Below are 24,334 nucleotides of genomic sequence, written 5' to 3'. Positions count from 1 at the left end.
AAGAGCATCAGAGGGTAACTAAGAAAGTCATAAGAGAGGGGAAAATTAAGTACGAGAGGAAATTAGCAAATAATATAATGGAGAATAGCAAAAGCTTTTTTAAATATGTGAAGAGGAAGAAATTGGTTCGGTCCAAAATTGGTCCATTAAGAATGGAAAAGGGTGAAATTATTACCGGAAACAAGGAGATGGCTGAGGAATTTAACAAATACTTTGCAACTGTCTTCACCAAGGAGGATATAGGTTATGGTCAGTTAGGGGGTAATGGTCATACGGTGTCAAGAGACTTGGGGAACTTTCCTGGGGAAGTAGGGGATCTAATGGATATCCGGATCCAGAAACAGGAGGTTGTGAGTAAATTGTTGGGACTGAGGGCTGATAAATCCCCAGGGCCTGATGGGCTGCATTCCAGGGTGCTTAAAGAAGTTGCTATGGAAATTGTGGAAGCACTGGTCGACATTTTCCAAAGTTCCAGATTCGGGGGAGGTCCCTGAGGATTGGAGAGTGGCTGATGTGGTGCCGATTTTTAAGAAGGGAGGGAGGGAGAAAACGGGAAATTATAGACCGGTCAGCCTGACGTCGGTGGTGGGGAAGATATTGGAGTCCATCATAAAAGGAGTAATAGCAGAACACTTAGTCAGTAATAATAGTATAAGGGCTAGTCAGCATGGATTCCTTAAGGGTAAGTCATGCTTGACTAACCTTCTGGAATTTTTCGAGGATGTGACAAAGAGGGTGGACTTGGGAGAGCCTGTGGATGTGGTGTATTTGGACTTCCAGAAGGCCTTTGATAAGGTACCGCACGGGTGACTAGTGGGCAAGATCAGGGAGCATGGTATTGGAGGTAAGGTGCTGACATGAATAGGAAATTGGTTAAGAAATAGGAAACAAAGGGTTGGGGTAAGTGGGTCTTTTTCAGGATGGCAGGATGTGACAAGTGGAGTGCCGCAGGGATCGGTATTGGGTCCTCAGTTGTTTGTAATTTATGTAAATGATTTGGATGAGGGGATTATTAATAACTTGAGCAAATTTGCAGATGACACGAAACTGGGTGGCGGTGTGGGGTGTGAGGAGGATGTCAGGAAAATGCAGAGGGACTTGGACAGGTTGGGGGAGTGGGCTGCTGAATGGAAGATGATGTTCAATGTAAGCAAATATGAGGTTATCCATTTTGGGGGCAATAATAGGAAAGCTGAGTATTATTTAAATGGAGACAAGCTAGGGAGTGGGGAGGAGCAAATGGATCTGGGAGTACTTGTTCACCGGTCACTGAAGACTAGCAGAAAGCTGTGAAGAAGGCTAATAGCATGTTGGCTTTCATAAAGACGGGATTGGAGTATAGGAACAAAGACGCCCTTCTGCAGTTGTACAGGGCCCTGGTGAGACCCCACCTGGAGTATTGCGTCCAGTTCTGGTCTCCAATTTTGAGGAAGGACATACTAGCTATAGAGGGTGTGCAGCGCAGATTTACAAGGTTAGTTGCAGGGATGGCGGGGTTGACATATGCTGAAAGGCTAGAAAAACTGGACTTGTATCCGATGGAGTTTAGAAGGATGAGGGGGGACATGATTGAGGTATACAAAATTATCAGGGGGATAGACAGGGTGAAGTCGGATTACTTGTTCCCAATGATGGGGGAGACAAGGACTAGAGGGCATAGTTTAAGAATACAGGATAGGCCCTTTAGGACGGAGATGAGAAAACATTTTTTTACCCAGAGAAGTTGAATTTGTGGAATGCTCTGCCACAGAGGGTGGTAGAGGCAGATTCGCTGATTATGTTCAAAAGAGAGTTAGATAAGACTCTAGTGAGCAAAGGAGTTAAGGGTTATGGGGATAAGGCTGGAAAGGGGTACTGATGGTAGTGATCAGCCATGATTTGTAAAGTGGCGGTGCTGGCTCGACGGGCCGAAGGGCCTACTCCAGCTCCTATTGTCTATTGACTGTATCAGGAACATTTAATAATGTAAATAGCCTTTGACAACCAGTAAGCAGTCAAAGACCAACAGGATATCAGGATATGAAAGGAGGGTTAATTGCCGCAAGGTCATTCCGCTTCACAGGTGCCTATTGGTCAGGGGAGTCGTCACTTCTCGTAACCTAATATATCCAGTAAAAAGTGCAGCACTGTCGGCAACAAAACTGGACATTATTGATTCCAGAATAATCTGACTCAGTATTTACAGATCTATGCTTCAAACTCAATTTATTGTGATACCAGATATCTTAAAAGAAGGGCAATGATCAAAACTAAAATGTACCATTCCCTTCCAATGATGCAGGATTAAAATGCTTATTTTCCACACTAAAATTATTATGACAACCATAACTTTACAAACATGGAGTTATGTTATAAAATGAATTCAAGGGAACAGCACGAGGTCAAATAAGTAGCTTTTTAGTACGTAACCTAATTCTACAAGTAATAACCTTACTCTATTGAAAGAAATTTTGAAAATACGTACCTGGCCCAATACAGCAGAAATCAAGGATGTTTTGCCAGATCCCACACTACCACAGATTCCAACAAGCTTCCCCTGTTGGAAATTACACTGATTAATTCATGATCAATATTTTTGACATGTTTTAGGAAACAATTTAAACAAGAAATTACAAAAAAACTTCACTAAATTAGAATTATAATTGTGCAAACTACAAGATGCCTCAAGTTCAGTATATATTTAATTAAAATGCACTAATTATGTATTATAAACATATCAACTATCATGACAATTAAAACTATTTTGATATTTTTCTTACCTTTTCTATGCTAAGGTTGATATTGTGCAGAGTCCTTTGCAGCCTTGGATTGGTCAGAGATATTCCCTTCTCATCTGGACTGGGCTGTTCATCACTGTTTGTTAGGAGATATCCATTCTGCTCAGTTAGAGGACCATTTTGTTCATTCTGTTTAATTTTCCTTGTCCCTTTCTTCCCTTTGGATTCATGCCTGTCCTTTTTCAATTTGGGCGTCATCTTAGGTGAGGACTGAGCACTGGTGTTCAGGAAGTCCCAAGCCAGAGTAGCACTCTTCAGCTCTATGGCGATTTGAGAACATTCTGGCTTTTTTCTTATTATGTGAAACTCTTCCATTAGAAATAAACTCTGAACAAGTTGAAGAGGTGTAAAGTTATGCACCTGGTCAATGTACAATAAGCCAATGGCACAGGCAGCAATATACAGCAGCAGGTTAAAGGAAGAGATGCTGAAACCAAATGCAGCTCATTAGGAGCAACTAAATCCAGGTCCAATTACACTCTAGCAAAACTCAAACAGATAGAACATAATTAAAAATAATACATGTTGATTTACTTTCTCCATTTTAAAAGAACATTTCATAAATCTAACTGCAATTAAGAATAAGGTGCACAGTCCTTGTGGATACAAGGACTTCTTCATGTTGTGTGGCTCTACACATCTGCTAAATGGGTTAGTCTCAGAAGATTTCTGGCAACTAAAAACAGAGCACCCACTAAACTTCTTCCTGTGCTCCTGATTCAATCTCCTCTACATTAGAGGTTGGACACTGATTGGGGTTCGCTTTGTTGAACACCTTTGCTCTGTCTGCTACAACAGCAAGGATCTCCCAATAACCAGCCAATTCGAAAACACTTACTATTCCCACACTGACATTACTGTCCATGGCCTAATGTACAGTCAGGTGGAGGCCACACAGAAATTAGAGGAACAGCACATTGTATTCCGCCTTTGCAATCTCCAGACAACTTCAATATCAACTTCTCCACTTTTCAGAAGCCCCTTTCATCCACCCCACTTTTTCACCTTTTCCCCACAACCCTTGAGCTTTCCCTCATCTCTCTGGCACCATTCTTCCTTTTCCCCTCCCCACTCCCTTACCTTCCATCATTCTCATCCAGGCCCTCCACTCTCTTCTCGCTATCAGATTACACTTTTCTCAGCCCTTTTTTCTTTCTCCTTAGCTCCATTATTTTCTTCCCCTGCTCAACTGCATTCACCGATCACGCCAGCCAGAGGTCCTTCCCTTCCCCTCCCCTCCACCGTTTTATTCAGGCACCTGCCCAGCTCTTGCTATTCCTGAAGAAGGGGTTTTGGACTGAAATGTCAATGATCTATTGCTTTCCACAGATGCTGCCTGACCTACTGAGTTCCTCCAGCACTTTGTGTTTCATCCATGAAGCTTTGTGGACAACCAGCAGTAGCAGAATCAGCAGAAATAACACCATAATAAAGCTAGTCTACAAACCCCGGTGTACAGTAGGGCACGACAGTTATATCAGGCATACCTAAAAATACTCCAATTTCAGTCCCATGCACACTTAAAAACAAAATCAGCATGCAGTAGGTAGAGCTGAGTGAAATCACAGCTGACAGATCTACAGTTCCATCATATTGAGCCATGAATGGTGGTGGATAATTAAAAGGCTCCAAGAGCATTCTCATTCCGAGCAATGGCAGTACCCAGCAAGCAAGTGTGAAAGAAAATGTTTGAAGCATTCACAATCAATTTGGCATTTCTGATTGAATGTAGTTATCTATCTCAGTGACCTCCTAAGATACCTTTATGGAGGCCACTCTTCAATTCATTTTATTCTCTCGCTATATCAAAAAAGGCCAAGATCACTTGATAAAGAAATGATTACTGGACCAATTAATATCGCATCTGTAGTACTGCAGGCCCAAAATAGCCATGCCTTCTGCAAACTTGCTTTAGTACAATTATTACACTGGCATCTACTGGTTTGTGTGAAAATTTGCCCACTTTATCTCCTGATGGCCAATGACAAATTCAATCCTGTGAATTACCAGCCAATCTACCTTTCTCTGCAAATTACTTCAATGAGTGAAGAATTTTCTCATATTTCAACTGACTGGTGCCACACTTGTTAGCTTGTAAAATAACCATTATCAATACATTTTAAGTACCTTTGACAATGAATTTGAAATACTGCCTTGATATCATGGATCTTACCTCTGAAATTCAGCTTGTTCATCACTGTTTGGATCACTGTTTGCGTCGAAAGAACCAAAGACTTGTTGATCCAAACAAAGGCTTTTATTAACTAAAAGGTTGGAGCATATCACAAGTAGGTCGACCAATCCAGAATGACCTGGTCTGGCTAGGAGCAATCCTTTAAGACCTGCCAGTAGGTGTGGCTACACTCTCAGCCAAACACAGTCATCCTATACTACCATCTGTACATATACACATTGGTGATAGAATCTGTACTATCACAGGCCTAGTGATCCTGGCAAAACCCCAAAAAAAGGACCAATGAGCACCTTGAAGCTACTGTCCAATCATTCCCTCCATGACATGTCTGAGCATAGACTGATGGGAAAGTAATGGGCAGAATTCAAATTTGCTTCGAGTGGCCAGGCAAACAAATAAATTTGCACAAATTTCAGGGAGATGCTACTGCGGTAGTTTGGCAGCACATAAGCAGTTTTAGCGAGTGACAAAGTATGTTCCAGAGCAGGTTGCTAAAGCCTTTGGTGTATCCAGTGTGTTTCATCATTTCCCTCTATCGCATATTGAGAATAAAATTGACCAATGATGGGGTAGAAAACTTAGGAGACAGCATTGCATCATCCACTTTGCATTTCTGATTGAAAGCTATTTCAAAACTCTTTATCTTTGCATTTGTTGTGTTTAAGAGTGGTTTCTTCTTTTTGTTAATTTTTTTGTTGCCCACAGACAGAAATGACAAGACTACAAACAACATTGATCTGACCAAATGATGTGGGATTTCTTAGTTCTCTCCATTACATTCGGGCCACTACTGTGCTTCCCTCGATGATTCAATGTTGGTTCTTTCAGCTCGCAATTAATGGTGGAGTGAGAGATTCCCTGGGCAAAGTGGAGATTCCAGAATATAATGGAATCAAAGGATACCCAATAACTGTGCCTAAAATGACATAACCTGCTATGAAGCTAAATCCTGCAAAATTGGGGGCAGCGAAGCTTCAATTCCAGATGAGCTCAATGCCTTCTATGCCCACTTTGATCACCAGAACAGGAGGAACCATTGCATGTCCTATTTCTTCTGAAGATCCTTTACTGTCAGTATCTATAGACAGGCTGCCTTCAGGAGAGTGGATCCAAGGAAGCATCTGGTCTCGATGGAAAACCTAGCCGGAAAACCTGGGCTGTGAGTGCATTCACAGGTATCTTCAAACTCTCATTCCAACAGTGTAACATTTCACAGAAGTCTAGTTTTGAGGAGCTGGATCCATCCTGATTCAATCCCTTTCAACACAATGGTAGTTGCACATGACATTGACAATTGTCTCAAATCCAGTCAGGCAGCCGTGTCATTTAGTTTTCTTTGGCAGAGGTGCTGGCTAACTATTTCTTCTGAAGGAAAATAATTTAAATTTTAAATTTAAACATACAGCACAGTAATTGGCCCTTTCAGCCCATGCTGCTCAAATATGCCAATTAACCCTGTACATTTTGAAAGGTGGGAGGAATCCCACGCAGACAATGGGAGATATAGCGCTGGATTTGAACCCGGGTTACTGGTGCTGTAATAGCGTGGTATGACAAACATTCAAATTGAATCATTTTTTTCAAAAACAAACTGTTTTCCAAATAATCCTGTAACCACAATGTCTGTGCCCAAGATTGCAGCACCTATGGTCAGCAACCACCCTGAGGGGTTTTCCAAATCTGGGGGAGCAGCAGATTGGTGCAGGGCACCAGAAACAGGGAGAACTTTCCCTATTGAGAAGGAAATGGCCCGACAGGACAGTGATCACGGCAGCAGACCAGCAAGGGGCTCAGCAGCTGAAGGACCAGACTGGGAAGGTGACTGTGCCAGCAGACCAGCGAAGGGCTCAGTAGCAGAGGGACCCACATCCATGCCAGAATTCAAGACAGACTAAGGGCAAGAAGAGCTCCTGGTGAAGGTTTCCTGATCACGTTAGAAGTTTGGATCTGGAGCTCAGGTTGCCGATGAATCGAACACAAGTTTGTGCGGCTGTAGAAACTCTGGAGGTGAATGCATGGACACTCTGACTCTGAAGGGACCCTCTTTTGCTTCCCTTTTTCATATTGTTCAGGGTGCCAGGCAATGCTCATGGTGATTCTGTTTGCCTTATATGGCAACAAAAATTTAAGTATATCATGCATGTTAGATTTTTAATGTATTATTATGTGACAATAAAAGGAAGCATGAAAGGAATAAACGAAACTGCAGTTTTCTCAATAAAATCTCAGGCATCTATGGCCTTTCAATTTAACATTCATGATTCTCCATGCCTGAAGTTCAAGCAAACTATGCTTCACTCATTGAAGTCCTGCTCACCCATGATCCCAATCTTAAGAAAAAGTGGAAATTCAACATCTTGATTTTTTTTTAGTATAAATACTTTCATGATCTTGCTCCTTCCCAACCCACCTCAGTCTGAAAACCCTCAGAACTCCTTCAGTTATAAATAAATGGAGTTGTTCAAGTGAACCGGTACGGACTTGAAGGGCCGACATGGCCTGTTTCCGTGCTGTAAACGGTTGGGAAAAAAAATAAACAGAAATTCTGATCAAAAAATGTCAAAGACATGAAGTTGTAGTATCTTCTTGCTAAAATGCACGAATGTAACTTTTTAAGCCCAAATCTTTCAAATTTATCCATTTTGAAAAATTCTTGATTTCACATTTCCTCACAGCAATTCAATTAACATGGCACCAAAAATTATTTGCGACGCACTGAAATCTGTCCCTCTCCTTGTTCCATAATTGTAAATTTATCAAATAACAAATGAGTTGAACTTCACTTTGTAAAGGTAATGGCATGCAAAAAGACAAAATGTCAAAGACCTTTAATAAGATTCCACAATCCTTTAAATTCACACAATATAATCAGAACACGAGTGTAAAACTGCACAAAACCTTTGAAATGGTTATTTTTACATGTCTGTCCCAATTCTACTCAAATCTTGACTGATAAGCAGGATGACTGTGATGGATTCCTCACCACTCCTCAGACCACAGGATGGGTGCAAAGGTTATCTCACATCCAGGAATATGTTGACTAACATAGTCAAAAAAATCATTCAGCATAGAAGCCCTTTATTCTAGCAAGCCTTCAAGCATCTACAATAACAATTCCACCTCATCCGTGCTCCCCCCAATTTCCTTCAATTCTCTCTAACCTATTTCTCAATGGTATAATTTGAAGGATCAGTTCAGCTCTACGTATCAAAACCTGTTTTACAAAATCTTCATTGTGCTAGTAAATGCACTATTTGTATTCTAAACTGATTCTGCTTTAACAAATAATTTCAACTAATTCTTTTTTAAATCATTTTTGGTTTAAAAAAAGTAGGTTTTGTTCCAAATGTAACATTGAATTGATAAAAAATAATACAGATAGACGATCCTTTATCCGGAACCCTTGGGGGACAGTGTGTTCCGAATTTTGGATTTTTCCAGATTTCGGAAACCCCACCCGAATTGTGCTGCTCGTCTCCCCCCCCTGACCCCGCCCGCCTGACTCGCGCTGCCATTTCCCCACCCCTCGATTTGCGCTGCCGTTCTCCCCCCTCACCCGCCTGAGTTGCGTTGCTGTTCTCCCCCCCCTCACCTGTTCGAGTCGCACTGCTGGTCTCTTCCCCCCCCCACCCCCCGACTTGCGCTGCCAGTCTCTCCCCCTTCCCCCCGACTCGCGCTGCCAGTCTCTCCCCCTTCCCCCCGACTCGCGCTGTCATCTCTTTCCCCACTTGCCGGATGTTGGAGCTTTCTGGATTTTAGATGTCCAGATAAAGGATAGTGTATCTGTTCTTGGATTTAAAGGACTTCAAATTGCATTTTTTTGAGAAAAGAACAACTTACTTTGAATCTATCCACAGCTACAGATCCCTCGGAAAGCGATCTCACAGAGAATGGAGTGACTTTAAGGGAAAAAGTCATAGCATTGAAAACAGTCACCACAGTAAAAGCCTGAAATTAAAAACACTGCATGATAAAAAGCCGAGAATTACAACCACAAGTCAGAAAGCCTTTATCGTGGACAAAAATTAAGTGTAAATATCAATCCACCTTTCATAGTGCCATGAAATAATGTTTGATGTCACAAACTATATGGCACACAAATGTGCATGTGGTTTGTTATTCACTGGGAAAATAACTAAGATTTTCATGAGTTGCTGAGTAAAACTTAGTACAGCCAGCTATAATTAACAGCACTCTGCTGGACATGTTTTTTGGACTTGGCAATAAGCTAGCTTAAGTTAATGAATTTAAAAAATTTATTTGCTGCAAATCAACTCTAGCTTTCAAGGGCAATCATCTCAGAAATGGAAGATGTGTGTATGAGTATTGCTCATATGACAGAAGGAATGCAACCTGGAAAGCGCTTTAAGCACAAATTCATACACTGAAACGGTCACACAAAATGGATTGTGGGTATTTTAGCACCATGCATTCCTATTGGTGGAGAATGCCATGCTATTTATGATAGTGAAAATAGTTATCCAAATGGAAAACAAGTACCCTAAATAGACAATGGCACACACACACACACACACACACACACACACACACACACACACACACACACACACACACACACACACAACCTTTTTTCCATTTATTCATGGAAGAATACGCCCTCAATATTTTAAATTGGTTGATTCCAACCAGGTGGCTCACATCTGAAACAGAAATTTTAAATCCCTCCCGAAGTCATTTTAAAGTCAGGTAGGAGAGTGCCTCAGCAAATATGGTCATCAAAATGTGCAAAAATTCAGTTTTGTCACTTACAGTAATTTTCAGCTCCCGCTTGTATGCACAATATTATGTCATCACATTTGACTGACCTTGCTAGACACCTCCACCAAAATAAAATTGGTAGCATTGTAAGTGCTCTGGTTTTGATCTTTTATGAAATAACAGGGGTGCTCTTAGGATTTTTTTTGAACACAGATATCACGCAATGTTTAGACAATAATTTCAGGTGGGATGCCATGATCAACCCTTGTGCAAATATGGAATGGTTCATGCAATGTTTAATATGATTGAGATTTGCCTGGTTCAATTTTAAGGAAAGACAAATAGAACAAAACCATTTGCCAACGAGCATGGCTTTGAAAACCAACAAAATCAACCACACAAAATCAATTCATCAGAGAAAGTGACCCTCTTCATTCTACCACTCGAATCATGGAAAAAAATTGACCAATTATTGTCCAAAAATGAGAGAAATGGAATCAAATTCATTCACACAGAATTTATGCAGTTATAAAAAAAAAGTAAATAAATGAATGCAGTTTCTTTTTATCAATTTGCATTTCTCAATGCATGCGTTGATGATGCAACATAACTTTACTGAACAATGGGGAACCTTTTCTTGGAACACAACTACCTTTACCTCTGTTATGCAAAGATCACCTGTTCCTAAATGCAGAACCAAAGAAACATTAAGTTTGTGTCTTTCCTATAGATATCGTATAAAGACAAATTTTATTCTCATTCACTTAAGCATTTCGATTTTTTATGCTGACTGACACCACCAAATACCCAAAATATTCTGAATATTTTGAATACCAGAAATCTGAAAGAAGAGAAATACCAACAGGTCAGGCAGTTTCTATCAAGAACAGAATGGTTGATGGTCATTCTCTTAAAATATTGGATTAGATCTTCCAAGGATAGATAAACTGCCTCAGATTGCTGGAAATATGGCTTTTGGCCTGTTTCCGTACAGTAATTGTTATATGTTATATGGAGTTCTCCATTTCTATTAGTGGATCAATGAACATGATTTTTATTAGAAGCTGCCTTCTGGTGGCTTGGCCAGAAAGGAGTTCTATGGCTGTCGGTGCCTAGCGCCATTTCCATATTTCAATGCAGCTCTACCAAAGCCAAAAGAGGCAGCTGGGTAAGATGCTAAATATGGTGGGGTGTGAGAGAAGGACAAAGAGAAATGAAATCAAAATGACCCAGGTTTTCTGCACATCTTGGCAAACCATTGAGCTTGCTGACATAAGCAATAAATTGTGCCCAGTTACTGGTGTACTCCAATGCAGATAAGAAGCAATTATGGGTCTTCACAGAAATAGAATGCTTAAAGACATTTTAGAGAGTTGCCTGAGGCCACCATTAAGAAGCAGTCGATGAATTCGGCTTAGGTGCTGGAGTGAGACTGTTTTTCCTCCAGCTAAGAATAAGAGAAAGCAAAGCAGCTCCAACCTTCAAGTGTTTAATGCTGCACCTCTCAATTCCTGATTGTCACAAAATAATTGCTGAAGGTTGAGCAAGGGTGGCAGTCACCTTTCAACAGCAACTGTTTGAATTTCTTCTTTTAACATTAAATTATCATTTCTAATTTTGGTAGATGACAACTGGACATCTTTCTCCTCTGTTTATTTTCATTTCAGTATTTGAAAAGGAAATTGGATCACTATCCTATTAGCTTGCTCTGCCATTCGATGAGATCATGTTAGATCTAAATGCAACCCCTCAACCCAGATTCCTATCTACTCCCACTCTTTCTCTATACATGTGTTATGCATCTTTCAATCTCTGTTTCTACCGCTGCTTGAGGAAGAAACTATTGAATAAATAGATAGATAAATAAGTTTCTTCCTCAAGTGGTGGTAGAAATAGAGTTTGAAAGATGCATAACCATCTGAAGAAAACAATAATTTAACCACTTTTTTTTTAAAAAAGCTCCTGGTGTCATATTCTCCCACAAGAAGAAACAATCTCCAAACCCACATCATTTTTGACCTTTAAAACATTCATTTTATTCAAACTCTACAGAAAATAGAACATGTTTTTTCTTTAAAATTTATAAATTTCCAACATGCAAACTAACCTCAGCAGCAGTGAGATCATAGCCCAAGAGCAAGTGAACAGAGAATGTTAGGACACTGGCAATAACCACAACAATTGGAGCAATACCCACACTGATGCTTTGAAAATATCCGGCATGTTCTAAGATCTGGTGTTCCAACTCTCTGATTTCTAGCAAAGAAAGAAAATCATTGGAAGTAAAACCAGATATATATTTAAATTGAAAACTAATGCAAGCACACGGAAATTATTACTGCTTAACAAGATGCATTTTAGTGAAAACACTAAATTGTTAACTTTCTTTACTTTTACAAAGTTAATCATAACACCATCTTTTTTTTTCCTTGTGATGTGACTTGTGATTATGCTGTACAATTTCTGGAAATCATTTTTAATGTTTCTCATATTTTCACTCTGCTCTTATAACATAAATGAGGCCATGCAACCCATTGGGCCTTTGTTGACTTCCATAGCTATCCCTTTTATCCCACTGCCCCCAATTTCTATTTCTGCCTGTCAATAACCCTATGATCTTCCTGCCACTCAGGGTAATTTATTCTAGCCTATTAATTGATCAACTAGCACATTTTTGTTACATGAAAGAATATGCAAACACCTCACATTTTGCACGAAATGTCAGATTTGGAGCTTGATTTCTTACACGACGTGCTGGACCAATGCGCCACCCATGTTGGTTAATATGATAAGAAATATCATGCACAAGATTTACTAACATAAAAATCAAGTTAATCAATAATCTATGATGTTAATGTTATCTAATATTTGTACTTCACACCTCTTTTTAATTCAATTAAGTATACAATAGTTTTTTTTTAAAAGATGTTTTTGCATCTGTTCACCTGCAGCAAGAATTTCAGTGCATATGTGCAATGTACAACAAACTTATTATCATTAAACACAAAGAAGGGGTGGAATAGAAATCTTTGCACAAAGATCTAACAAGCTCAGACTTTTTTTCTCTCAAAGGGTGGTCTGTATTTGGAATGAGCTACCAGAGGAAACCAGAGATGCAGGCATAATAATTCAAAAGCCATTTGGATGGATTTATGGAAAGGAAGGACTTAAGAAAGGCACAGACCAAATGGAATTTGTCCAGAATGCCAACTTAATTGGCATGGACAGGTTGGATCTGCTCTATGCTATGTGACAGAAGCCTTGAGACCAGCACAATTCAGTTCAGGAACACTTTCCAACAGACAACAGTGCTTTTGAAACACACCTTGTTCCGCTAATCATGGACTGCTCTCACACCAGAGGACTGGCCGCACTACTGTAACACCATTTTATTCCACCATGGTAACTGTGAATAATTATCTATCTTTTGTATTCATCATCTATTTTTGAATTAGATTTAATCTGTACAATTGTAGTTTTCTGCATGAAGTACCTGTTCGGCTGCAGCAGGTAAGAATTTTGATGCATTTGCACATTTTACATTTTTAACAAACTTACTATTGTTATTACGACAAAAAAAAACTCAGCATACTTTACAAGTTCACATTAATTCAAGCGATTTCCTGAGAGGAGGATGAAAAAAATTCAGCTTCCATTGAATCATTTTCAGCAATATTCTAGATTTCCATTTTAAAACTGTGCACGTTTGGGAAATCCCAAAGAAGCTTGGAGTAAACACAACAAATGTTAGCTGCATTGCTTTCATTACTACAGCATTAAACTGGAAAGGATATTACCAGGACTGAGGGGATTGAGTTATAAGGAGAAGCTGACAACTGGTCTTCTGGAGATGTATTAAATCAAAGGGGGAATGATGACAATCTTTCTCACTCAGGGTAAGAGAGTCTAAAACCAAGAGATCATAGATTCAAAGTCTAAGTGGAAAGATCTGAAGGCAACCCAAGGAGAAACCTTTTCCACAGAGGGATGTGTAAATGGAATGAGCTGTTGAGGAAGCTGTTAAGGTGGGTACACAATTACCATGATTAAAAGACATTTAGACAGATGTATAGATAGGAAAGGTTTTGAGGGATATGGGTAAATGCAGACAAATGGTACTAGCTTAGATAGACAACTTTGTTGACATTAAAGGCTAAAGGGCCTGTTACCTTGCTTTAATACCCCATGACTCCGTATCAGAATACCGATTTGCATCCAGTGATCAATATCCTATTCTTCTATACAAGAGGCTGAACAAATAAGGATTAATGGTTTAAAGGTTTTAAGATTTAAAACAAGAGGAAACCCACTACAAAGTACTAATATTCAAAATTTGGACAGACAGCTGTAAAACAGACACTGATAATCCCAACAGGGAATAAATATAAATCATCGCGAATATATTATAAATTGATCAACTCAAGTTCTTTGATATGCCATACTCACTGAGGATGCTCTGTGAAAATGCCTTCACCCAAGCATACATTTTAATAAATTTAATGAAAGAAATGACTTCATTCATTCTTTGAACACGTTCATCTGTTACAGAAATACACTTCCTTCTGAAGTATACAGTCAGCCGGGATACGAACATCTTTTACAAAATAAAAGAAAGTTTCAGTGTGGAATACAACTCCTGATTCATAGTTGTTGTAATTCGCTCCGATAGAAAATAGGACAAAACTATAGGTATATCCTGAATAGTAAGTGAAAGAGCAGAACATTTTTGAAGGCTTTTTTTTTTTTACGAACAGAAAATTACTATAAAAATGATCTGAAAATGTGTTGAAGACAATGAAAGCAGAATAAAGCAATCATGGAAGCAAGGAATACATTTTCTTCAGTATTTTATTTGAATCGTATAAAGTAATACCTTCCATGAATGACTAACAGCAATTACACAATTTATTTCAATGCTGAAAATGTGGAAATGGGAAAGACAATACAGATTGCTCACTACAAAGAAACAAATTGAGGTACCTCCAGTAGAGGATGAGTACAATGGATTCTTTCATTCAATGCATTAAGAGAACAGCTGACATCAAAATATAGCAGATAAGGGTTATTGTCTCAAATTAATATCCCTGATCCCTGTGCTTACAGAGTAAAAAAGAAAACTTCAAATTAAAACACCAATTTATACAAATTCTACACTCTCAAATGGTACCAAAAATTATAAGAATAAAATTAAAAATCTTTAAAGTGTAGCATTAAACAACCAACATTCTATTAAAAGAAACTATATCTAAGCTGATATATGCTTAACCATACCTACACCTTCAGAAATGGGTCATACACCATAGCAAGAACAGCTCATCAAAACAACCACATCATAGCACAATGCCCACCTCAGTGCCAATGACTGTTTCATTAAATTGACGTTACTGCACAATTGCTCTTAATTTTAGGCTTTCAAAAACTGCTGATAACTTACCATCGCAGGATAGAAGAGTACAAAAATTGCTGAACCAAGGAAAGCAGTGGGGCCAAGCAATGTTGCATTATAAATCATGCCCAAAATTGCAACAAGAGGTCCTCCTGCCAACAAACTTCCAACAGCAATAGCTTCAAACAGCCGCTGTCCATCACTGGAGCAGATATTAATAAGCTGGACGGGAAGAAAATCAAAATATCAGATTGGTTTCAACAAATCAAACAATGTACCCAACATGTCCAGTTTCATTTTGCTACTAATCTTAAAGCACATTTTACAGGTTTCTAATGAACTTACCGGTTACATTTCTTCATCTGCTGTCTGACATAATGGAACAAAGTTTGCTGGTTAAATGTCTAAGTTCATAAAGGAAACTGCCACATGAAAATGGATCTTTCAGCCCAACTTATCCATATTTGTCCAAGTTGTCTTCCCAAACCACCCCTATTAGCTTCTGTTTATCTCATATTCCTCTAAACTAGTGGTTCTCAAGCTTTTTCTTTCCATTCACATACCACTTTAAGCAATCACTATGCCATAAGCGCACTGTGATTAGTAAGGGATTGCTTAAGGTGGTATGTGAGGGGGAAGGGAAGGTTGAGAATCGCTGCTCTAGACCCAATTGTTACTGAAATATTTTGCTTGAGAAAAATTGTCATTGGCCCATTTCCTTTGGAGCTATGAAACCGTGCACATAACAATTAGGTACGATTAAAACAGTGGCTTTCAAACTTTTTCTTTCCACCCACATACCTATGTTTCAGGGATTAAGTCCGAGGCTATGCAGCCTTTCCTTATAATTCAAGTCCTCCAGTTCTAGTAACATCTTTGTCAATCTTTTCTGCAACCTTTCCAACTTAATGTCATCCTTTCAACACATATTTCTATGCAGTCTCAAAAATATCTTTTACAATTGTAACATGATGTCTCAACTCTAACCTCAATAACCCAACTGATGAAGACAAGTCACCACAGCCTACCTGTGTCACCATGTTCAAGTAATTGAACACTTGTACTCAAGAATAAAAAGCAGGCAGGTGGCGAATAAAAAGGAAGAGGGTAGGAGGGAAGAAGGGGTAGGGGTAGGAACATAGGCCAACTGCCAAGAGCCCATAGGTGGACATGGATAGGAAGGAAGAAGAGAAAAGCTGAGAATTGATCAGGGGATGGGGATAACCCTGTAAGCATAGCTGGAGGAAAGAAGACAGGAGGATACGAAAGAGAGAGACTGGGGCAGGGGGAATGCAAAATTGTTGGTTATGTATCTTTGCCTTATGTGGACAATGCAGGCCTGCTGAGTTTATCCAGCACTTTTGTACATTAACTACACCACAGCTTCTGTAAACTAGCTTGTTTCACTTAGAAATTTAAATGATCCTCAAAAGGTTTTACATTTGGGATTGGGCTTTGTTCTCAAGAAGAGTGTTCACATATTGTTTCATGAGAATGTTGCTCATTCTCTTGCAGGGAATTTGGGAAGCATTGTACCAGGAATAACATAGTAAATACAGGCTTGAAGAGTTTCCATGTTGTCAAGACCAAGATATCACCCATTATTATTTTGCTGTCAAAATTGTACTGTGCATTTTATTGTCCTTTAACAGGATTATGATTCAGTTAGTCCATGCCCCAATCCTCCCACTTCATAAAAATTGATAGAAGCTGAAACAAATTTCAGTCTCTTACTGAATCAAAATGATTTGTTTTCTATTTGGAGGCAAGACAGGGCAACATACCTCACCCAAAGTTTTCTCCTTCATGTTCTTAAGTTTCAAAATTTTGTCAAATGCCATAGTAAGAGCAGCTCCTCTAAGCCTGGCAGCAGTGCGGTAGTTCAATGCCCAGGTCATTGCCAATGACCAGGAACGGATTATTTCTGTCAAAAACAGCCCAAGACTCAACAGCAAACCATACTGCAGATTAGATTCATTCAGTGATGCATAATCAAGAAGACGTTTCACAAGAAAAGCCTAAAAAAAGGAAAATACTGGTGTGAGTACAAAATTGTTTTTGCCTACTTTTTCTCAAAAATTTGTAGAATGGACATACTTTGAAATTCACATTGCTTATTTTACCATTTTCCATTGTGTTAATTGTACCTACAACTGAGTGATGAAGTGACAGTATTTGCAAAACACACCAGAAAATAAATAGTGGGAGTTTAATGTCACCTAACCAGGAGAAAAACAAATGATGCTCATATTAGAATACTTTGAGGTAATTACTTAATCTCATCCAAAATATTCTGTTGCTACGCAATCTACAAAACAGATGTCATGATTGTGAATATAAAAAGAGGAAATGGAAACCACATAAGTGGCAATTTATCACATCATGAATTCAACTCATTTTGATGGGTCAATTTTATTGTTATTCCAATCATCGCCAAAACACACAGCAACAATTAAGCCCTAAATCAAGTACATAAAATGTATATAAAGACTATAAAACTGCACAAATTGTTTTCTTCTGATAAATTAAATCTGTTCATTTACACTAGACTGTTGTAACATAATGGCATAAACCTACAAATATCTATTGTGATACAATTATTTCAACTAAGTACATCACAAAAGCAATGGCATTTAATAAAACCTTAAGAATTTTGAGGAAAGTTAGATGCCTCCAAAACATCGACACTGTAATACATGATCTACATTGCCATTCCAGATCATGTAATGTTTTCTTTGAAAAAGAGCAAAGATATTCAGTACTGAGCTCACATGATACAGATTATCACAAAGAATACAATTCTTAAATTGTGCTGTGAGAAATAAGTTGTACAACTTACGATTGTTGCAAATAATAAAACAAAATCCTATGAGAATGCCATGGAAATTTCAAGCATGTAATATCCATTCAAATTCTTAACAGTTTTGAACATTGTAGAGTGGGCGGCTCAATTTTACCAGGAATTTATTTTCCTCAGATATTCTTTCAAATTCAAATCAAGGCAAGTTGCAAAAATTTCAGGATTCGTTTGGAAAATGCTTAACTGCAGAATTTTTCTTGCTACTAGAACACAAGTAATTCAAGCTCTTAGGATTGGGTAATAAAAAAAAAATCTTGTTATATTTTTGAAATGCACGCAGTTTACTATGCCATCCATGTATGGAGTAGCTCAAAATTCACTTCGAGTTTTGCATATCAATAATCTACATGACCATTTAATTACTGATGATACATTACAAATTATTTTAAAATGAACAGTTCCCACTGTACATTGCCCATGACATTCCTTTCCTCTGCTACCATTAATTTGCTTAATAATTTTAGACATCAGAAACATTGAAACTTGCAATTCCTACTGATCTGGTTATGCAGAATTCCAGCAAGCTAGGCCTATATTTCTGAAACAGCAGTGAAAAGTTTAGTAATGCAATATAGCTAGAGTACAGAGCTATGCAGTTATCCTGAAATTTCACAGGCTTACTTGGCAACTACCTCAACTCCAGAATTCTTCAGCTCACATTACAAAATTGCTTCACTAAATATTTGCACGGTCATATCTGGCAATCTTCTTCTAAAGTTTTAGTAGACACATAAAATACAAGATCAAATTAGCTTTTAAATTCAAAATATATTTATAAATACATTTTAAATTTGAGCAGCCCTTTAATTTCATTAGTTCGTTAATTTTTAAACCAGGCTGAGTAGGAGTTGGAGGCAATGCCAAGCTCTTGTATTGATAGCATAGTGTTCATTTTTTAAAAATCCAGTGAACAGAAAGCAAGAAAACATGCATGTACATGCACCCAAATATTGGAACTCTAGGCAATGAATCAAGGAAAATTTAAAATAAAACTTCTTGTAAATATTTAGAAAGACAAATTACAAATTGCATCCATCAGTTCAATCAAAGTCTCATTAGCAAATCAATCATACCATCTTTAAAATGCTAATTTGCAAGTTATACATTAACTGCAGTCCCAGCAATTCTTTCTGATTGATTCACACAGGAGAATCAAGCCCTAGTTAGAAGTGTGCTGTGATGCTGAATCACTCGTTTCACTTTTCACTCCATAGCCGATTCCATTGGGTTTTTTTTTCCAGTGGTGATTCACCATATGAAAGCAACAGTCCATTTCTTGGTCGACTCACTGCACGCATCAAATGTGTGATGTCTGTTCTCAAAACTTAGTCAATGTTTTATAAAAATCACTTAAATGCTTTTGCAAGAGTGCAACTTCAATGGAAGACTCAATTTGTGAGGATTCAAACCTTACACCTCAGCAGCTGCAAATAATGAATTAATAGGGTACAAGGCAAGAACAATTCTTTGAGAGCAGTCCAGCGGTGTTCAGACTGCACAAACCTTTGTCCAAGACTGTAATAGGAATGGTTGATGTTTCAGGTCGAGACCCTGTGCCCTGATGCAGCGTTTCAACCAAAAACATCAGACATCTCTCTGGCTCCACAAATGTGCTGCCTGACCCACTAAGTTCCTTCATTTTTTTTTGCTCCAATTCACAACATTTGCAGACCATTGACTCCACTGTAACAGGAATATCCCAACTTAATCAGAATCAAGTTATTGTCATTCATGCTCAGAATTATATCATGCAAATACTATCCCATATTTGAAATATGTTTGCCTTCTTAAAATGTCTACTTTTAGAAAAAACAGCATACCAATCAAAACATTTGCACATAGCATGCATTGAATTATCGCCAAATCAACTTCACGAAGATCACATGGAGGACATTACTCCACAAGCATTTCAAAAGAATAAATGAAACTAAGGTTTTCACCAATTAACATAGTGAGAGTCAAGACAAATCCGTTGTTTCTCTTCTTCCACAGTTATTTTCTTTTCCTGGAATACTTATTACCTATGAATATTAAGCCTAAGAGTAATTGCTGGTATTACAAAATTTAAAAATGAAAATGCTGACTGAGCAGCTTTAAATTGCACTGTGAATGCTACTACAGTATTTGTAATCACTACCTTACCTGAAAGCATGATGACCATTTGCGAATGACTTCTCATTTCATTCCAATGCACCTTTACATGGTAATCCTGCGAATGCTAAGAATAGCTTCTTTTGTGCATTTCACTAAAGAGATCTTTTGAGTTGTAAATAGATCATTCACACTATTAAAATAACCCAAAACAGCAGGAAAATGCAGTGGATTTTCCAGAGTAATTACTCTTTTTTTCTTCATCCTTGTTCCACTAATTAGAATCCTAGAAAAGGCCATAAAATTCTGAGAATTGATTTAACAACCATCAGAAAGTATCCTCCTCTGCGCTAACAATGCAGGGTTAAAAAAATGGTGAAACCTATCCCAAACAGGTTTTCTTCCATCTTCCATGGCTTATCTAGAAAGTTTCCAAGATTGAGAGATTTCAGTAATGTTTGACAGTGGAAACCAGGCTTTGTTTCTTTGCAGCAAAAGGTGGAGAGAAGATTTGATAATAGTCGATCAAGATTTAAAAAAAAAGCTTTTCCTATTACTGGAGAATTCAAGGCAGAGAATTCAAATTTTAGCTAATGATCTAGAAGTCCTTTACTACAGAGGAACAGGAGCAGTGCTTTCAATGTGAAAATCACTTCAGAATTAATAATTTGCAAGGCCATGGAAAAAGGACAGAAGGATAGGACTGATGTGGTTGGTTACTAGGAGCAGAAGATATAAATTTGATGGGCGAAGTAACCTCTTTCTGACAATTCTATAGGTTTCTTTTAAAATGCATCTATAGCTTGAAAAATGTTAAATGCAAAATTTAATAAACATTTCCATAATACTTTCACAAATTGTTTTTATTTTTTATGGCAAATGAAATCTAAATATTAAAAAAATCTACACTACAAGATCTATTTGTGTGGCATGGGTTCATGGGCCAGAGGGCTTGTTAGCGTGCGACATCTCCAAATATAATTTTTTTTAAACATCTAGGAATTATTTTAATCTGTTCTGTTGGTAAAGAGGACTTGCATCCAGTTTTTTGGCATTATTAATTCAAAGGTGCACCAAAATGGACTGGGTAAGAAAATATTTATCAATACTTCAAACCCACTTGGTTATGTAGCTGATTATACTGGGGAAAGAAAAGTTAAATTTCTCATTCTTAAATATCCGTGGTTTGGTTTATTTTATTTTTAACAAACAGAAACATCAAGTATTTCATGACTAAGTATTTCATGCTGTTTTTAAGATATCATAGCAATGCAATCACTTATAGTAAAATGCACAAAAACTCTTAACATATTTAGGAAAAAACTGTAGACTTTGTTTCAAGAGTTAGAACGTTGTTGAAGAATTCTTATGCAGGTTAGTTTGATTACAAATTATAAAGTAGTCTTTTTTCTACTTATGAAAATACATTCAAAGTAATCTGTTTCTTCCCTACTTTTCATTTCGAAATGTCATTTAGGGCAGCCATTTCTCAAGAACCTTGAAACAGATCTTAAGATATTGTTCAAAGGTAAAAGTTCAAAGATATTATGAAAAAGGTCAGAATCACCAATAAATTAGTTCCCATCAGTAAAGCTAGATGGATTGATGGATAACGCAGAACTCATATAACCATGAAAAAGGATTTATGACATAATCAACTTTCCAAGCATTTAAACTTAGCTGCACCCTTCACTGTTTCTCAGAATTCAATACATGAGCAAACTATTAAGTTACAAAGAGAAATGTTCCCTCCATTTTTGCTAATGCTGATTTCCTTGGTGTACACAAGAATATCAAATTGAAAAAGGGAGTGCTTAGGAGATATTTTCCATCAACCCAGCTAGATATGAAGAAAACCAATTTACTTCCTTATCATTCAGCACTTTCTTTTGATCTTTAACTGAAGCTATTATTTAAATACAAAATAAAAACAAATATAAACAAGTTCTTTAAGTCTTCTGTTGTCAATACAACCAACATAGTACATGCACAGAAGAATTGATCTGCTCAACTTGTAATTTACAAAACACAACTGTAAGTTATCGTTCTCTTGAGCATTGTTGAAATATAGAACACATCAAATTTTATATTAAGCTGTTCGGCAGAATAGTACAGGAAACAGACACATTCACATGCCAGTTCTGAATTAAGAAAATTGCCCTAACTTACAAGGTTTATGCAGAGGACATTCTGAGGAGTCAAGAAACTTACAAGTAAAGGTTTATGCAAAGAGGACATTCTGAGGAGTCAAGAAACTTACAAGTAAAGGTTTATGCAAAGAGGACATTCTGAGGAGTCAAGAAACTTACAAGTAAAGGTTTATGCAAAGAGGACATTCTGAGGAGTCAAGAAAAATAATATTGAAGCTCAGCAATTCCAATTTGCAAAAAGTAAAGATTTAAAATGGATCCAACTGAACAACTGTGTGGCTGATGGAATTTTCTAATGCTCATTATGGTCAAATTTATGACTCACTAAAATTACCACTAACATTCTTTCTGTAAATCTTAATCTGGTAGACAATCTAAAATGAAATAATTTCTTAAAATAAGGTGCTAATTTCAGAAAGAAATCAAATTCACTTTAAACAAAAAGCACAGAGAAACAACCATTTCAAATAAGAATGGTTTGCAGGAAATCAAGTGAACTTAAATTTTTAAGCTTCTCTTTCTTGTCTTCTACCTCAATCATCTCCTGATTTGGTTTCAGGATTAAACCATTTCAATTCAACTTCTGAAATCAGAGGTGATGGAGTGCACTTTGAATGCATGTCAACAGACAGCATTTTCAAATTTATCTTCATAGTAGTTGAGTTGAGCAAGTTCTGTCTTTGTGAAAATAAGAATTCCTACTAATTCTACTTCTAAAATTTAAATATTTTGCTCACTATCCAGCCTTTACCTCAGAAAATAAAGGGATTTAGCCAATGTTTGGCTTCAATTCCTCAACAGCATTCATACTTAACCCACACCCCAACTTAACCCCATTAAAAAAAATGCTGAAACTTCTTTTCCTACAGCAATAGTTAGTTAATTCACCCTGCTTCTGTTAAAGTACAGTACTATGAAACAAGCAGGATCGCCTAATTTAGTTTTCTGAACCCCAAACTTCAGCCAGTCCCTGCCAAAATACTGCTAGGTTCCTTTTGTTTTATTTCCAGCTTCCAACTTTCCCACCCCAGTAAAATTGATACATACTGTACTACATATTTCTGGAGAGCAGCTTTCTGCTGGAGGAGATTCCTTTTCCACAGAACTTTAAAGATGTCCTTCCAGAGCAAAAACAACATAGTTAGAAGATTCAAGTAACACATATGTGTTCACACACACAAACACGTACATACACACACATGCACAGCATTAGCAAATCAAGAAAAATAAGCATTCTGAATACAAATATTACACTTTTCCTTAAATAATTTCCAATCAAATTCAAACATACATTTGTTTCCTTCAATAATAATTTGTCATACTCTCGGGAGGTATTCCACATACTGCATTAAAAACAATTACATTTCAAATTTCAAATGAACCACACTTAAAAGCACAATGAATTTGTGTTTATTGGCATATGACAGATTCTAATTTACTCAGATATTTCAAAAGCAATGCCTCTGGATTAGAAAACAAGAAATGTAGCAATTTATGAGACATTACAATTCCACTATGTAAACACAATTCAGATGTTGTTCCCAGTTATCCTCCTATCATCTGAAGTTGATTCAGTATCTACATCAATATCAAAAAACTTAACAGTTCAACAATACCTTCAATTAACTCAAAAACAGACAATTCAATAGATCGTCAATAAAAATAACTAGAAAAACCCGTTGTTTCTTTTATGCTTCATCTTTAACTCCAACAGTTCGTCTCTTAGACAATATACATTTACTTCAGTGGCTATTCTAAAGCAAGGTCATGGGAATGATAGAAGAGCTATATTGTAATGCACAGCAGGTTTAGAAAGTTATTTCCCTCTTTCAGTGCCAGAAAAAAAAATTCATAGAAATTCACAATTCTGAAAATAACTTACTGGTCCACAGAAGCCAGCCACCATTGTAACCATCAAGCAGATCACAGAGAAGACCAGCCTTGTCCGGCAAAACCTCCAAATCACTCTGTTTAGTGAGGCCTTTTCCTGGCCATATTCTTTCAACTCTCTTTGCCACAGTCGTTCTAATCTGGGGAAACACGAAATATTGGATTTGAAGATGTGAATAAAATAATCACTCTCATTTCCTTTAGCCAGCAAGAGGAAAATAATTCAGTAACAAAGCAATAAATTTATGTTAAATTAGATCCAATATT

The 24,334-nt window shown here is 37.5% G+C and overlaps 1 protein-coding gene across 6 annotated transcripts in view; it reads right to left on the bottom strand.

The window, feature by feature from the left end:
* Positions 1 to 24,334, bottom strand: part of abcc5 (ATP-binding cassette, sub-family C (CFTR/MRP), member 5) — a 94,143-nt gene that overhangs the window by 48,942 nt on the left and 20,867 nt on the right. For 3 of the 6 annotated variants that reach the window (XM_069897142.1, XM_069897138.1, XM_069897139.1), the window contains 8 exons: positions 24,060 to 24,207; positions 16,861 to 17,094; positions 15,125 to 15,298; positions 14,137 to 14,284; positions 11,798 to 11,946; positions 8,812 to 8,919; positions 2,760 to 3,104; positions 2,465 to 2,536 (listed from right to left, as the gene is read on the bottom strand). In XM_069897142.1, coding sequence (XP_069753243.1) covers positions 2,465 to 2,536; positions 2,760 to 3,104; positions 8,812 to 8,919; positions 11,798 to 11,946; positions 14,137 to 14,284; positions 15,125 to 15,298; positions 16,861 to 17,094; positions 24,060 to 24,207 — 1,378 coding nt within the window. Of the gene's footprint in view, positions 1 to 2,464; positions 2,537 to 2,759; positions 3,105 to 8,811; positions 8,920 to 11,797; positions 11,947 to 13,282; positions 13,367 to 13,859; positions 13,941 to 14,136; positions 14,285 to 15,124; positions 15,299 to 16,860; positions 17,095 to 24,059; positions 24,208 to 24,334 lie in introns of those variants that run through there. The other 3 variants (XM_069897143.1, XM_069897141.1, XM_069897144.1) reach the window with 3 other exon arrangements.

This window comes from Narcine bancroftii, chromosome 9 (assembly GCF_036971445.1).
Source record: "Narcine bancroftii isolate sNarBan1 chromosome 9, sNarBan1.hap1, whole genome shotgun sequence".
Taxonomy (NCBI): Eukaryota; Metazoa; Chordata; class Chondrichthyes; order Torpediniformes; family Narcinidae; genus Narcine; species Narcine bancroftii.
Note: the sequence above shows the minus strand (reverse complement) of the source record. Positions and strands in the feature narration are given on the sequence as shown.